This window comes from Musa acuminata, chromosome BXJ1-9 (assembly GCF_036884655.1).
Source record: "Musa acuminata AAA Group cultivar baxijiao chromosome BXJ1-9, Cavendish_Baxijiao_AAA, whole genome shotgun sequence".
Classification (NCBI taxonomy): Eukaryota; Viridiplantae; Streptophyta; class Magnoliopsida; order Zingiberales; family Musaceae; genus Musa; species Musa acuminata.
This window is the reverse complement of record NC_088335.1, coordinates 46054306-46070992: the sequence shown is the minus strand read 5'-3', so window position 1 is coordinate 46070992 and position 16687 is coordinate 46054306. Positions and strand designations below refer to the sequence as shown.

General features: G+C 36.5%; 1 protein-coding gene across 3 annotated transcripts in view; it reads left to right on the top strand.

Annotated features, from left to right (window-relative positions):
• Positions 1–15874, top strand: part of LOC103999077 (187-kDa microtubule-associated protein AIR9) — a 31955-nt gene extending 16081 nt beyond the window's left edge. For 2 of the 3 annotated variants that reach the window (XM_009420729.3, XM_009420730.3), the window contains exons 19-38: positions 69–186; positions 1542–1669; positions 1861–2029; positions 2648–2766; positions 2902–3070; positions 3285–3369; positions 3449–3522; positions 3610–3729; positions 6195–6390; positions 6489–6610; positions 6702–6909; positions 8592–8665; positions 9411–9549; positions 9622–9803; positions 10171–10326; positions 12060–12191; positions 14055–14113; positions 14678–14710; positions 14803–14934; positions 15244–15874. In XM_009420729.3, coding sequence (XP_009419004.2) covers positions 69–186; positions 1542–1669; positions 1861–2029; positions 2648–2766; positions 2902–3070; positions 3285–3369; positions 3449–3522; positions 3610–3729; positions 6195–6390; positions 6489–6610; positions 6702–6909; positions 8592–8665; positions 9411–9549; positions 9622–9803; positions 10171–10326; positions 12060–12191; positions 14055–14113; positions 14678–14710; positions 14803–14934; positions 15244–15420 — 2592 coding nt within the window. In that variant the 3' untranslated portion in view covers positions 15421–15874. Of the gene's footprint in view, positions 1–68; positions 187–1541; positions 1670–1860; positions 2030–2647; positions 2767–2901; positions 3071–3284; positions 3370–3448; positions 3523–3609; positions 3730–6194; positions 6391–6488; positions 6611–6701; positions 6910–8591; positions 8666–9410; positions 9550–9621; positions 9804–10170; positions 10327–12059; positions 12192–14054; positions 14114–14677; positions 14711–14802; positions 14935–15243 lie in introns of those variants that run through there. The other variant, XM_065084121.1, reaches the window with a different exon arrangement.
• The last annotated feature ends 813 nt before the right edge of the window (positions 15875–16687 follow it).

Sequence of the window (16687 nt, the reverse complement as noted above, 5' to 3'; positions counted from 1 at the left end):
CTACTCATAACTAACTTCTAAACGCAGTTGAAGTTGTTCACATTAAACATAACTTGATCCTTTCATAGGCATTTCGTATTCCCCTTGGTGCTGTTGGGTACTATGTTGTTGCAAAATTTACTCCTATGGCTCCTGATGGCGAAACTGGTGAACCTGCATATGCTATATCAGAGAATGTCGTTGAGAGTAAGTTGCATTCATTTTTATGATGCCATGAATTTCTTGAACACTTCTTTGATAGAGAAAGAGGTTCTTTTTGTAGGGATTGCTGCCAAGGTCTAAATTTGCTTGTTTTTTATATTTAATCTAGTTTTTGATTTGTAGAAATGAATGATTAACAACTGCAATTTCACAAGCATGGCACTGTATGCCTATGGTGACATGTTTTCTCAACTTCATTAAGAGATATTTTTCATGCCACTGGAACCATGGTTTTTCCTAATACCTGTTACATGAAGTTCTGTTTGAACCTTTCATACTTGCCAGTCGTTCAGATATTTATTTCAGATTCTATCTTTCAGCGTACTCTACCGTCCATATGCTTTTATAATACAATTCATTATCAAAGGTCCAAAACAAGTTTAGGGGTCTTGGAACAATCACTTTCCTCACTCTTATCCTATTAGGCGTCTAGGACTATGCACTAGATCCTGTGGTTCATGTGGGAATTATAGTTCCCAGGTTGGCAATTCTGGGATTTGATGTGACAGAGAAAAGATTGAAAACTTTTAATAAAGAATTTAGAGGCAAAGGATCTCTAAATGAAGAATAAAGTAAATGTCTGTTGAGCATTAAGACATTACCTGAATATGTCATGCGTCTGCCATGAGTTGAAAACCTGATTTATTTAAAAGATAATTGATGAGTGGAAGGTTGTTGCAAAATGCTGTAAGATGTCAACAGGGCAGGGAAAGATCATGCTGAGAGAGGAACAAGAATAGTGACAGGGACTGTGAGGACACAAAGAAGTTGCTGAGAAGAAAGATGCACAGTATGGTGGAATTTGGATTTTGAACCCTGTTTGAAGATTACCATATCATAAGAATAAAGATTGTAGTCACTAAACAACTGGATTAGTGGTATTACCCACAAAATTTAAATATTTGAGATGTGCAAAACTATATACTAACTTTATTATTTAAACAACAGTTCTGCTTGTAGGGATAAGACTGCAAAATTAACTGTCCGCAGACCTTGCATTGGTGAAAACCTTGTGTGCCAGAGTGTACTTATGTTGCTTATACTTTGCAGTGTTTGAGTTCCATTGATTAAATTTGAACTCATTATTTTTTCTTATTCTCCACTGATCACCTGGCAAGTTCATAGAAAAACCTAAAATGCTTGACCTTTCAGTTAACATTTCTTAGAGCATTAAGTCTTGTCATGTCTACTGTAATATAAACTGAATGTTTCATACTCAAGTTCAGAGTTGTTAGTTTTTCTATTGGTAGTGTCTGAATCATACTCTATCATGTATCCTCTACTCCTGTGTGATTCTTTTTGTTTCTAGGACATAAATAACTTCATATGATTTTTGGCAGCCCTTCCACCAAGCCTTAATTTTCTATCTGTCACTGGTGACTTTTCCGAGGGTGAGATGTTGACAGCATCATATGGTTACATTGGGGGCCACGAAGGAAAGAGTGTCTACAGTTGGTATCTCCATGAAGTATGCCCTCTCCTGTTTCTTATTAATAGTCCATGTTTTAAGAGCTGGGAAATAGATATGTTGATGATTTTCCCTGATCAGTTATAATATACAAATTTTGTTGGTTGTCTGCATCTCACATCTTCCAGAAGGAAATTCTTTTTGGTCTTCCTTTGTTCCATACTCCTTAATTTTTCCTTGGATATTTGCAGAATGAAACCGATGTAGGTGCCTTAATACTGGAGGCATCAGGACTTCTTCAGTACCGGATAACAAAAGATGCAATTGGCAAATTTGTCTCTTTTAAATGCACTCCTGTAAGAGATGATGGTATTATTGGTGAACCAAGAACTTTTATCGGACAAGAACGAGTTCATCCAGGTGCATATATATCCTTTAAAATTTGTGATGAGTATTAACATGACAGATTAATACACACACACACACACACACACACACACACACACACACACACATATATATATATATATATATATATATATATATATATATATACACATACATATATATATACACATACATATATATATATATATATATACACATACATATATATATATATATATATGTTAGACTTAAGACTGCATGACTCTGATGGAATTTGACAAACTGAAGAGAAAAAGCTCTTAAAGCATAAAAATATGCCACCTTGTCTAAGCCAAAGAAGTAAATATTTTATCTGAAGTGAACTAAGTTAATCGCAATTAATAGCATATCTGCAAACCGGGCATGTGTTTGCAAAACTATGGATGGGTAAGTGTTGATATTTAGTTTTTTTTTGTGGCTCATTTGTACCATGAGAAATCTTTTAGGACTTGCTGACTCTAAAATCATTTATTTCACTGAGTGGTGTGTTTTTTTTCCTTGCTTGCTACAATTACCACTGTCAGATGTATTCCTTATACTGACTGAATTTATAAAAAAAGAATGCCACCTATGCTAACGAGCATATTATTCTAAAAACTGTTCAACTAACAGGAAGTCCAAGAGTGCTTTCCCTTAAGATAATTGGTGAGGCTGTTGAAGGAAACACATTGATTGCTGACAAGAAATATTGGGGTGGTGAAGAAGGTGATTCTGTCTTCCGTTGGTTCCTGGTCAGTAGGGTTCATCAGCTTTATCTGTTTTTACTATATCTTTTTAGAAATCTAATAACCAATTCTGACTTCTGGTTGTCCAGCTAGTTTAAATATTCAGCTTTCATGTTAAATAAATTTATGATACATTTGCAGACTAGTCCTGAGGGCATCCAAAGTGAAATTGGAGGTGTTACAACTTCATCATATACCATAACAATCAATGATATTGGCTTTCTCATATCTGTTTCGTGTGAACCTGTTAGAAGTGATTTGGCTCGTGGTCCTATTGTCGTTTCTGAATACATTGGTCCCATAGTACCTGGTATGTCTGTTCTCGCCCTTAGAAAACACATGTTTCTCAAGATCTACATTTCTCAACATTCCCTAATTTTACTTTCAAACATGGTTCTTTTTCTCTGTCTTATCTTTTCATGTGGACCTTCCGTCTTATTGACTTTACTACTGTTCCACATACAGTTGTTTGATATTTTTATAGATATCTCAACAAAGGCTTCTATCATTGAATTTTTTTGTAGGACCACCAACTTGTCGTAATCTCAAGTTTCATGGAACAATGACCGAAGGAGGGCGCTTGAGCTTTATTGCTGAATATAGTGGAGGGTTAGACTGCTTTGTTTCTGGTTAGTTTTTGATGAGCAAGTGTTTAAACCTGATAACCAGTTGTTGTTTTGCTTAACAGTGAACAAGGAAACTGCATCCATGAATGGTTCAGGGTGAAGAGTACTGCAGCAAAAACAAAAGTTACTGGTGCTGGTGAGTCCATTAGATTTTCAAACAAATTTCATTACCGAAATGTCATAGCACCACTAATTAGGCTCATCTGTAAAACTTATTTTTCAGAGTATCTAGATCTGACTATTGACGATGTTGGTGAATACATTGAGCTGGTTTATACACCAGTTCGGAAGGATGGAACAACAGGAACTCCGAAGATCATTATTTCAGATATCATAGTTCCTGGTAAGTATCTTTTACTTGGATCACATTATTTCAAGAATGGATATCTTCATCAACTAAGGTGTTGAACATCCTGAACTTATGGATCTGCACCATTTTGGCATGCAAGACAGGTTCATCGTGCAGATAATGTCATACAAAGAACCAGATGTTTGTATGACATCTGCTTTGACAATCAAGGTGTTAGACATTCTGTACTTGGTAGTTGATAAGCTGATACCATCCTAGCATCAATTTAGCACACAGCATAGGTCTGTGTTGCACATCTTATCATATACTGAACTATCCATTTGCATGTTCTTGTGGTCAGTATAGGCATCTGAGATAATGATTTGGAGATGGAATTCAAAGGATGCAAATGCTGATATGGATATTATACACCCTAAACATCAGAATTGTACAAGTAGATTGGGTATATCACTAGAAGAATCATAAATTGGTTTACCTTGATATGATAGAGGGGTAGGAATCGTGACCTAAACTGTTTCAGTGAAACTCAGTATAATCTGCTGGGTTTAGTTCAGGTTTGGATCAACCATATCTTTCTTCATACATGGATGTTTTGCAAACACACATAAAAAAATAGGGAATACATGCCTTGACCCACCAACCCAACCCAACTCACCAGTTGCAGATTGGGAGAAATCTTGATCCACTGGCTTCTTGGGTGGGGTTTGGGTCAAGCCTGAATCCCCTTAATATCCATATCTTTCTAGCCCTAGTAAGCGTATTGCCAGAACATTGTTGGGTCAATACTGTCTGTTTCAGATACCATGATATTTGATTCATGCAGACAGGAACCAAATATCAGTTGAAAAAAATAGTTTGATAGAGTGGTTATGGATCTGAATCGGATGTTATCATATTAACACTAATCAGATATTGCGACAAATAGCTTCAATTATGTAGCGTGGTACCTAATATTCTTTTCTAATTTGGAAATAAACTATAAGTGTATGCAACAAACATAGCTGTGCTTTTGTTTCTTAATGTGAAAGACCATAAAAAGCAGTTGTTGTTTGTTGTCTGTACAACCCCCACAAAATTATTGCCCTGTGATACCAAATCTTCGAGTAATCATGTCATTTGTGTTCCTAGTAATATAATACATAATTAATTCTCTAACTCAGATCTATCGATGAGTTCTTTGATAAAATTATAGGCATTTGGTTTACAGTAGTAAAGGATGAGAGAGAATGTCGTTTATACTTCAAAAAGAACCAACATAGTTGCCTATTTCGAAGTATATTTGGGTATCCAGATCTAAACAACAATCAACCACCATATTTTCCATCTGTTGGTTGTGTGTTTAGATAATGATAATTTTGCTCCACCTTGAAATAGACTTTCCATGTACTTGATGGCTCGACCTACTTGCAGTCCCAAAGGCTCTGCACAGTGTGGGATATGTGGTATTTATTTTATTGTAATGCATCAACTGTTGGCTATCTTGGACACATGTGACACATAAATCTTGATCTTTTTCTATGGTGATTATTGCATTATTTTTGTCAGTACTATAAGGGGCAAATATGCCAATTCATACAAGTATGTTTCTCATCATTTCCACTTTTATGCGCTTGAAAGAAGAAATATAATTTGTGTGTATTTATATTTTCCTAATATTTTATCCTCTCTTTCTCTCTTCTCTATTTTTCCTCTAGTGTTACTTAAAATGTGTTCTTCCCTCAAAGAATGAAGGTGCTCAATATCTCAGTTACTATGATGCTGAAATATGTGTTTTTCTAGATATAAAGAGGATAAAATAAAACAAAAAATGGTCATAAATAAATAAATCAAGGTTTGCGATATCGAGGCATACTGCTTGGTACGATTGGTATGTACCGGTCTAACAGGAGATTGGTATGGGCGATACATTGGTAAACCCCATCGTACCATGTGTTGGTACACTTGGTATGGCTTGGTATGTACCATACCAATAGTTGGTCGGTACACCGGTATGGACTGGTAAGACAAACCATGAAATAAATAATAAATATTTATGTACGAGCAGACTAATGGTCTTAGCATGAGAATAAGAAGATTACTCTTGATCTCTGTGGTAACTTGCACTCAAAATATCTTTATCATGGATGGTAGTGAATGGCCAGCAAGTCTTCTATATGGAATGTTTGTAATGTAAGGACTATTGATATATCCACAGGTACAACTTGGACATTATGAACAATAAGTATCCTGGTATCTTGATGGCAATATATCCATACAGTGGATCCTTTCTGCTGTTGTGCAGCAAAATGAAATGCCTAATTACTCATTTAGAACAGATTTGGTTGAATTAGGTTTACTTAATAATTATAATTTCATAGAATAACTCGAACTAATGTGTAGTATGAGTATCTCAGTTTTTTGTTCAGAAACTTCTATTTTTTGTGATTTCTGTAGTATATACAAAAATTCCAATTTCATGATTATATCACTATAAATTTATCTTTTTGCCCATTATACAGCGGATCCAAAAGGTATTGATCTTGTCCAGCCAAGCTGTTGTGAGGATGAGGAAGTTGTTCCCCTTAAATCATACTATGGTGGAAAGGAAGGAACTGGGAAATATATTTGGTACAGAACCAAAGAGAAGATAGATGAGTCGGAACTTTTGAATAGAGTTTCTGTCACTGATGATATTCTTGTTGTTGGAGAAACCCTGTGAGTTGTGGTTTAGGCATCCTTTATCCTACTGAGATTCTTGTTCAAGTACTTTATAATAAGGCTTAGCTTTTTTGGATACTGAAATGTGTGAACAGAACATACACACCATCACTTGAAGATGTTGGTTCTTACCTGGCCCTTCACTGGGTGCCTACACGTGCAGATGGGAAACAAGGTGCTCCATTAGTTGCTTTTAGCAGCCAACCGGTCATGGCAGGTTGTCTTGATTTGTATGGTGCTGTCTTATTAATACTTGTCTTGTTTAATTATTCTTTTTTCTTATTGTTCAAAATTTTTGAATGATGCAGCTCTTCCTTCTGTTTCGGAAGTACACATAAAGCTTCTTAATTCAGGTGTATATGCTGGAGAGGGAAAATATTATGGTGGATATGAGGGATCAAGCCTCTATAGTTGGTATAGAGAAAGTAAAGAAGGAACTATTGTCCTTATCTCCGAGGCTAATTCCACCACCTATGAGGTTACAGATTCAGATTATAATTGCCGTCTATTATTTGGGTTAGTATTTATTTGTTTGTATATTTTTGTTGCTCTTCGAAAGCTATTCAATTGATTGTTTAAAAATTATTTGTTAATATCACTAAATTATACTATCAGCAAATTTTTTGATATTGATTATGGGTAACTATGATTTCTTATCAAGTAACCTTAACTGAAGAACTGGTGATAGCAATATTGTTCATGTATACATGAACATGATTACCCCCCATGAGGTGGGCCCCAGGGAATGTTTGCATTATTGCATGGTCCCTGAACCATTGAGAATATTATTTGCCACATTTCTCTTCCATATGTGACCCTCCTGTGCATCTTTCAGCCCCCAAGAGCTCTGGTCATGTGTGTTAAACAATACTTATATAAAATCTTTGGCGAAGTTTCTTGACCTCAACTTTTCTAAAGATGACCCATTACACAAGCATCACATTTAACTATTGTATAAATTCTAAAATGAATTTGTTTTAATATTTATGCCAATCTATGTTATCTTTTGAAATTGTTTGCAGTTAAAATGAATATGTTTGAAATTTTTATCTATTGAAATTGTTTTCAATTAACATTAATGTAGTTCACTTTTCAATCTAACTATTTTCGCACGCCTTCGTTTGAAACCTGGCTCCACTCCTAGTGGTATCTGTGCAGTCTGCTAGTCTGTCTATTCTTTGAGCTGCTAATTTACTGAAATTGTGACTCTTCAGCAGTCTTGATGAAACACAATAATCTACTGGCTGCAACTCAGGGTGTGCTCATAACCCAGTGTCTTGGTACATATGATAACATGTTCAAAATACCAGTTTTGGTCAGTGCTCCATCGTACATACCTCATTGGTAAAGAATGTGTCAGTTAACATGGTAGTATGACCAGTGTAACAATCCAAATGGCACATGGAATTTCCTTTAGCACATTCCTTTGTTTTGTTTCCCTCAGTTGGATTTAATAATGGCCATAGAGAACTGAGCCTTTATCTGATAATGGTTGTAGAAAATGGAACTGACCGGACAAGAACCAAAATCTGAGTGATAGGGTTTGATTATCACAGAATCGGTGAATTAGGCATTTGGTTAGTACTTCTAGTTGACTGTGATGCAGCATACTACAGAAGCTGCAATCATCAGACAATGCTTCATATATGATTATGCACAATCTGTTGTGGGAGGAGTTGTTTATTCCATATGAGGTGTCAGATGCAGTAACTGTGGCAGGTTGTTTTACCGTCTGGTTCATAGCACAGATTTGAGAAACACATTATGATAAACAAATATGACAATAAGAAAAAAAATTGAACACATTTGCCATATCCCTGATTTCTGGTTGTGGCAGATAAAAGGTGCTTTGTGTCCAGCACTTCTCCATCTTTCTGAGTTTCACGGATGCTAGGGGTTGCTCCTCAGATAATACATGTAAGAAAGCTATAGATATACACACGACTTAATATGGTGGATCCCTTCCAAGATTCCAATTTTCAGCAAAATACATTTCTTATTAACAGTTACTTTTTTTTGATGTAATTGTCTCCAGTTCCTTGAAGAGATTGTTAACAATTTTTTTGTCTATTTAAATATATATTTTTATTCATTTTCAAATTACCTAACTGCATATAATTCTTCGGAGTTACTCCTCATGCATACAGAGTCTAATCCTTGGATTGTTTAAGAATTAATCTTAAAATATTATCTGGCAGCTACACTCCTGTTCGTTCTGATGCAGTTGTAGGAGAACTTAAGTTATCAGAACCATCTGAAATAATTCTTCCAGGTATGTTTGTTTTCTGCCTTTGGAACAACTTCTTTCCTTGTAGGATACATATTATCTTCTTTTTCTGACAATGGTAACGGTAGCTTTTGGGTGTCCAAAAGTTAACTAGATTTTTATATCTAAAAATCTGTTGTTTCCTATGCATGTTGGCATATCTGCCAGATTGTATAGCATGTGGACACTTCTGGAAATCTAATGGAGTGTGCAACAGATTGTATAGCATTTTTCTCTACTTCTGTTAAGTTTTTTTTGTTTGTCCTTTATGTCTTTCTGTACCTGTGTCTAGATTTAATTTTGCATCAGTTAACTGTATAGTGGGTCATGAGCCTAATTTCTTAATGAAATAACCTCTGTAATTGCTGGGGTAAGGCTTTGTACATCCAATCCTATGTGTAACCCAACTGGCAGAGACCCATGCACTAGGATAATTTTCTTAGATAACTTGTTTAGAATATTGGTATATCCCTATCATTAAGATTTAACTGCGACACATAAAACTAGACAGCTGGTTATTTTGCTGAAAAATACCAAGTGTATGTGTGGTACCAGTACTTTGGTTGTATCTTATTTGTTCCAGAAAGTCTTTTGTCCTTGTGTATCAGAAGTTCTGATGTTGCCAATGTTTTGGCAGACATTATTGGATACATGCAAAATTATAGATGTCTACATCTTCAAATTCTTTGAATGCTAATGTTACTTTAAAATTCATCTCATAGTAAACACAATGATTCATGTTTTCCTCCAGAGATTCCAAAAATTGAGATGCTTTCTTTCAAAGGAAAAGAAGTTGAGGGTGAAATACTTACGGCTGTTGAAGTAATTCCTAAGAGTGATATTCAACATCATATCTGGAACAAGTACAAGAAAGAGATTAAGTACCAATGGTAATGCAAGATAAGTTACTTTATTTACCTTTTTTTATGAATTTACCACTCAATAATAAACTTGTGGAACAGGTTTTCCTCGATAGGAGATGGGGAGCACCAGTCCTTTGAAATATTGCCATCTCAACTATCTTCCTCTTATAAGGTGCGCTTTGAGGATATAGGCAGAAGTTTCAAATGTGAATGCACTGTAACAGATGTGTTTGGAAGATCAAGTAATACTGTGTCAGCACAAACATCTGCTATATTGCCAGGTCTTTTCATTACCTTGCCACTAATTTCTAGTTGGAACTAAGCCGAAGAACCATTCCAATGATTTATAGGCTAATTACTAGACATAGTAATGGAAACGTTACTGCCCTTTTACTTGCAAGATATAAGTAATTCTAAGTATCTTATAGTGCCAACTGATTTTCATCATTGTGACATTGTCCTATTGATCGGGATGGATCACCTTCTCTTTGTAAATGTTCTAAATTTTCTACTATCCAAAACTTGAATTCTGAAGCTCAAACTACTAGTCTAGATCTCCAGTCTTTTAATTGCATCTAAAATCTTTTGGCAAGATCAAGCAAATGTTGCATCACTAGTCTGCTCTATGACACAATTTGCTGCTTTCAGGTATTCCCAAAATTGATAAGTTGGAGATTGAAGGAAGAGGCTACCACACAAACTTGTATGCTGTTCGAGGCATCTATAGCGGTGGGAAAGAAGGCAAGAGCAGAATTCAGTGGCTTAGGTCAATGGTTGGAAGTCCTGATCTAATCTCAATACCTGGTATAACAAACTTGCCATCAGAACTATGATGTTCACTATTTAAATTCAAGAAACATTTTCTACTGCAAAACGAACTTTACTTTTCATTTATGGAAAAGGAAACTAATTGACTGCGTAATATACTTTTAGCTGTGGCTGCTTTGGTTTTGATTGCATTTTTTTCTTATGGAGCATGCAACATACATCTCCCCGTTATTAGCTGAATAGATGTCCATGTACCACAGATTTTTCTTCTGCTGAGTGACATTGGTAAGGCAATTATGTCTTGACAGCCGATGGATCTTACACTTGTGTCAACTGCCATTTGCATCCATCCTTGTTTTGAAATCATACACATTACCAACCCAACCATTTGGCCTTGAACGGTCGTAGTTTGCTCTGGATAATGCTTAAAAGATGGGTTTAGGTTTTTTACTTTTCTTATTTTTTGTCATCATTGTATTTATGTTTATTGTTATGATGGTTCTGGCCTTGGATTTTGTTACATCTGGCTGTGGCACAAACTAGCATGATCATCCTCTGATTTTTGCCTGTGTCCTCATTGGTGACTGTGGCTTCATGTTATATCTAATTAAGTTTGCTCCTGTGTGATGTTTAATTTGAACTTTTTTGTTTCTCTGTAATGTTCTTTTCCTTTTTTTTGTTCTTCTTTACACGGTTAGTGCTGGTGGTCTGCAAGCTGGCCCATAGGAAGTATTTGAGTACATAGGAGGTTGCAAAGACTACATCTTATCCAGAATTCTTAAACAGATTGGTAAATAGGATGAATTAACTTATTAATAAAAAACTATTAGGCATGCAAATTGATGTATTGAACGGTGGACCATGTATTGCCAAGTGACATCTTTTTTAATATATGCTGTTAACTCTCTATCACTGAATTCTAAAAGGTTTCACATTCATTATTTATCAATTATCAGCATATGGCATCCAAAAAAAGCAAAGCAATAGATTCCAGCTAAGGCTTATTAAATCATTCAAACCAGGAAACAAAATTGCTGTGATACATTTAATTGATATGTGCTAAAAGAGTTCCTCGCTACCAAGATTTTGGTCAAGTTCGCAAAATGTTTTTTATCAAGTATATTAAAGACTTCATAACATTACTTCAACCATTAAAAAAGGGTCATGCAGATCTACATTAACATTTGTCACAGGGTGTCCCCTGACTCAAAAAGGGCCAACATAGCAAAAGTCATGTTGGTTGTCTAAAATGAAATTGCATTATATTTCTGACAAAAAAAGCTTGGTTGAATTGGGTTACGATGATTCAAGTCATTTCAAAGGAATATTTTGCTTGGTCTAATTCTGAGCTACCAAACTTGATGTTCTGGTAAATTATGTCTCTGTGATCTGATATGGACATTTGATTATATGATTGGATTTAATGCATTTGTTCGAGGTTGGGACAATATGAACTGTCCACAAGGATTGAATCAAATGTCTACTGTTGTTTGACACAACTGCTAAATATTCTTTAGCAGTTCATGTTGTCTTGTGCCCTGTGGCCAATGAGGGAAAGGGACCTGTGGTCTGCGTTCATCCTTATAAACACAATGTTAAACATGATTATGTTTTGAGCTATATCTGATATTTGAAATTGACTTGTGGCCAACTCCTTTCATGTCAACTTTTGTTTGAGGGAATTTTGTATTTTGATCTACAGCTTATGCTTTTTACCTCACCATTCAAAGCTCTATTATCTTCCCTTTTTCAACATTCTATCATTACAGGTGAGACAAGTAGGATGTATGAAGCTAATGTTGATGACGTAGGATATAGACTTGTGGCTGTTTATACTCCAGTAAGAGAAGATGGAGTCGAGGGACAGCCTGTTTCTGCATCAACAGACCCAATTTCAGTTGGTATGAATTTCTTTAGATTGTTCAACATGGGTATGCTTTTAGTTCATTGCTTTTCAGTATATTAATTAAATAGTTCAACTATGGTTAATCAAGCATGTTAGTTGTAGATATTTCATTTTCTGACTACTTCTATGAGTGCAAAGCGGGCATTTGATCAAATGCAGGTGCTTAATTACCCACATTGAAACTGCCATTCGTTAGTGTAACTTAAGCCTTTAACCCTGTATTTCCATCTAGGACTAAACTGCTTGCATGTGAAAATGCAGGCTACTTTTAGCTTGGAAGCCACAACTTTGAATATGCCTTTTGACTACTCCTGACATCATCCTTCTTGACCACTGCTATCGCCTCCACTGATTGTGCCTCGCTTATCATGACCTGCGGTAACTAATCAATTGGCTTGATGAGACTAGAATCACGTGTCCCAAAATGCTAAGCTCAAGATTGTTTAACCAATTTTAGGCCTTCTCCTACTTCCAAACCAGGATTAAATTGAGGTGTCACAATCTCACCACACTTAAGGCTTAACATCGTCAAATCAAATCCTAATATGGTGCAAGTGAGACCCAACCTGGTAGTTGCTTCATACTTCAATGTTTCTCAAACTCCGACCATAGATAGTTCTAATGTGGGAATCTCACTGTCCAATAACAGTTCTCTCCACTACCATAATCTTTCTCAATGGGACAGCTAATCTATTTACTTAATAAGCTTAGAACCACATGGCTCAAAATACTTAAGTCCAAATTAGTAATATCAGATTCACTCGAGCCCTATAAATCACTCAAACTTTCTCTAACTTCTAAAGTGGGACTAAATGGGGGTGTCACATCTCCTGCCTCCTACTTTGAACAAAGCGGCCCTTCCCACTGCCTATCTTTACAATGCTGCCTATTGTCCTTCCACCAATCCCTACAAACATTGCTCGTCCCAGTGCACAATAGATAAATAGTCTGCAATTGACAAATGCAAGTAACGAAACAAAAGTAGCCATGCTGTAATCATAAATCTAAGTTATCGAATAGCTGAGTTGCATTTTAAAATGCAAGATTCATGGCTCTACTGCAAATATGGGCCGGAATATCTTTGCTGCACTTTTATGGCTTGCCAGTGTCACCTATTTGTCTTGTGACTTGAAGCAACTATTTTTCCACGGGTGGGTCCCATTTGGATCCAGTAGTTGCCTCCATTCACAAGACTGGTAGGTTAGATTTGTAAACCATAAACAGATAAAAAGATATTGCCATTTGTAAGTATAGAGAATCTCCATTTGCCGGCAACCTGAGCTCACTCCCCTCAAAAACTGCCCAAAGATAAGGAGAGAGAACTTGTTGGAAAAGGACATTGTAAATGATACTAAAAATGTATAAATCATTTTTAAGTCAAACGGTTTCATCCATGAATTTTCAAGTGGATCTCTTGTAGATGAACATGATTTGTGTATTTTTGTATACTGTCTGATGCAGAACTTGTGGCTTATTTGCAGGTTGTTCATGAGTGGAATAACATGTTTTCTTATTCCTTTAATTGCAACAGTGTGGTAGTCCTACAGTCACCTTAAGTATATGATTGTTTTGGAAATTGTACTATTATTGGAAAACACAGAAGTTTAAAGATTTGTTTGGTTGGTTCCCCAGGCTAGTTGAATGTACTAACGGTTATCTGATTTATTTTATTTATTGCTCAGTGTTCAAAACTTGGGGGAGAACTTTTGGTTTTCTTCTATGTTCATGCTGACAAATTCTTGACCTAAGGAACCAATTTGATTAACATTTTTCGGAAAAGCTTGGTGTACTATTTAGCTTCATTCCATCATTCAGTTTCCTATGGTTGTATTCAGTTACCTCTTTTACCCATTTGCAGAGCCAGATGTTTACAGAGAAGTGAAGCAGAACTTGGAGCTTGGATCTGTGAAGTTTGAGGTACTGCTTGCTTTTGGCTTCCCCCCTCCTCCCCCCCCAAAATATTGCCCAATATCCTTTTCCTTTTGACAGCGATTTTACACTTGATCATCTGGCTTGTGACTTCTGGCGCTGTTCCCAGTTTCTGTCCATCTATTTACATTTGTGTACAAGGTATCCTATGCTATCGCATGATAAAGGTTGTTCCTGCACGGGACATAAATGCCCATCCATGAATATTGATCAACTTCACATGCCAGGACAAGTGAATGAGGATCCATCTTGGGTTGGCATGGCATGCGGCATGCGGCATGCTGCATGCTGACCTTGGGTCAGCCGTTCTTAGCCATACTTTGTACATGGGGCTTATAGTGTTCAAAATTGGAAGCAATGATATAGAGTAACAGTCAGAAATTGTTTCGAGCTAAATTTAGTTTGACCATTGGGTACTTTTGATTGCAACCTCATTGGCTTATTGTGGAATTTTCTCAAAAGATTTGAGCATAGAGGTCTTGTTTATAAATATATTTTATGGACAATTATCATATCTGGAAGTTGACAATCTTTTCTTTCTATTGGAAACAGGCATTGTGTGAGAGAAACCGGTCTGCAAAGGAGGTAACTGTAGTTCTCTTCTGTGATCATTGATAAAATAGAACTGAGTGATTCCAAAGCTAAAACTGTTTATTCTTCCTGCATCAATTTTACAGGCTCCAGGAGCAGGAAATCTTGAGAAAAGAATTCTAGAAGTCAACAGGAAGAGAGTCAAGGTTGTTAAACCTGGTTCTAAGACTTCATTTCCAAATACCGAAATCCGTGGAACATATGCTCCTCCTTTTCATGTAAGTTCTTTCATTCCCGTGTACTACTGGGGAAGCACAGTGGATTCCAAATTTACTTGATTCTCTTGTGAACTCTTTGGTAGCATGCATGATTCTTGATGGTCGTGCAGATAATTGGTGAAGATATTTAAGAACCTTCAAAAATTATGATATGCTTTCCCAGTAGATGCCCAGCAATAACGTAATTGATGAGCTGAGGCATATGGCCAAATGATGAGCGTACTGAATTTAATCATTCCTCTCAAATGGACCAATTACAACATTGACTCCACAGACTTGTGCGTATTGACATCTCACTGGACTTTGCAGGTTGAACTTTATCGCAATGACCAACACCGATTCAAGATTGTGGTTGATGGTGAGAATGAAGTGGACTTGATGGTGCAAACTCGACATATGCGGGACGTCATTGTTCTTGTGATAAGAGGATTCGCACAACGGTTCAACAGCACATCCCTTAATTCTCTTCTCAAGATAGAGACATGATGCATGCGGTATTAGAAGTCGAGAATGTGAGGGTGCTCCTTCAGTATGCTTTTCACAGTGCATAGTGAGCAAATTTCTGCTCAAATTGCTGCATCTATGTTGGAGTCTTTCATCCTATTGAGATTGTGTTGAAGCCAGTCTTGGAAGGGTTCTCATTATGATTGTTGTGCCATTGACTTGTACATCCTTGGGTGAGATGCATAATGTCCCAATCTGAGGAAGCTAAGATCCAAGGAAGTACTTTTCATCAAGCATTCACCCTTTGACCTCTATACTTTATCCACTGACTTTGCACTTGTTTGCTGTAAATTGGGGTGCTTTGATGGTTTGTTGTGTATATAAAATGTACAGTGAGCCAGGAGCTTGTTGTGTGGAGTCCCAAAGGATTGTTTTAGTACAATTTATGTATTATCCTTGCTGTTTCATATATTTCAACAACAGTGATTTCAATTGAGTGTTTTCAGTGTAGTTGGTAAAGCTAGGATTTCAATCAAGGGGTCAAAAATAAACTTAATAAGGAATAAAAAAATATAAACTATCACAAGTAACAATTTATATTATATTTTTATGAAATTTATGATTTGATTAATTGAACAAGGGTGAATTCTTAGAAAAAGTTTTTAGTTTTGATAAATTCTCGTAGCATGTTTTAATTTTTAAAAATTCTTATAGCTTCTTGCATGAAAAGATCATTTTACTCCTCGAACTTGCCCTTATGTGTCTTGCTTTTGTCGTTCTTGCTTGTAGCATAGGCGATCCTTGGCCCTTATCGCCACTTCCCTTTCGTTCAAGGTCCGTCGTACCGTACCGTAACGGTGTTTCGATCCAGGCTCGGTACGGTACAGGACGGTCCGCGTACCGTTGGTCTGTCGGATTGGTACGTATTGCCCATATCGGGCGGTACGGTTCGATACGGCAGGCTTTGCTTTCGTTTGTCTCGTTGAATTTACCCTTGTGCACCTTGTTTTCATTATCTTTGTGGACCAACGAAGGAGGTGCAGGTGGAGGTAGCGGTAGGTTTGGTGAGGTAGAGGAGAGGCGAGTTAGGGCAACGGGGGCTAGGGGTTGCTTGTGCAACGAGGGAGAATAGTGACGACGAGGTAGGCCATGGCAAGTTCGACATGAGTCATCAAGATCTACAAAGGCATGGATGGATCTGATGAGGGCTAATGGGGTTCGATAAGGGTAATGATGCTAGGTAGAAGTGATGGTCAATATGGGTAATATCATCATTTTGAAAAAAAATAATTCTACGAGAATTTTTAAA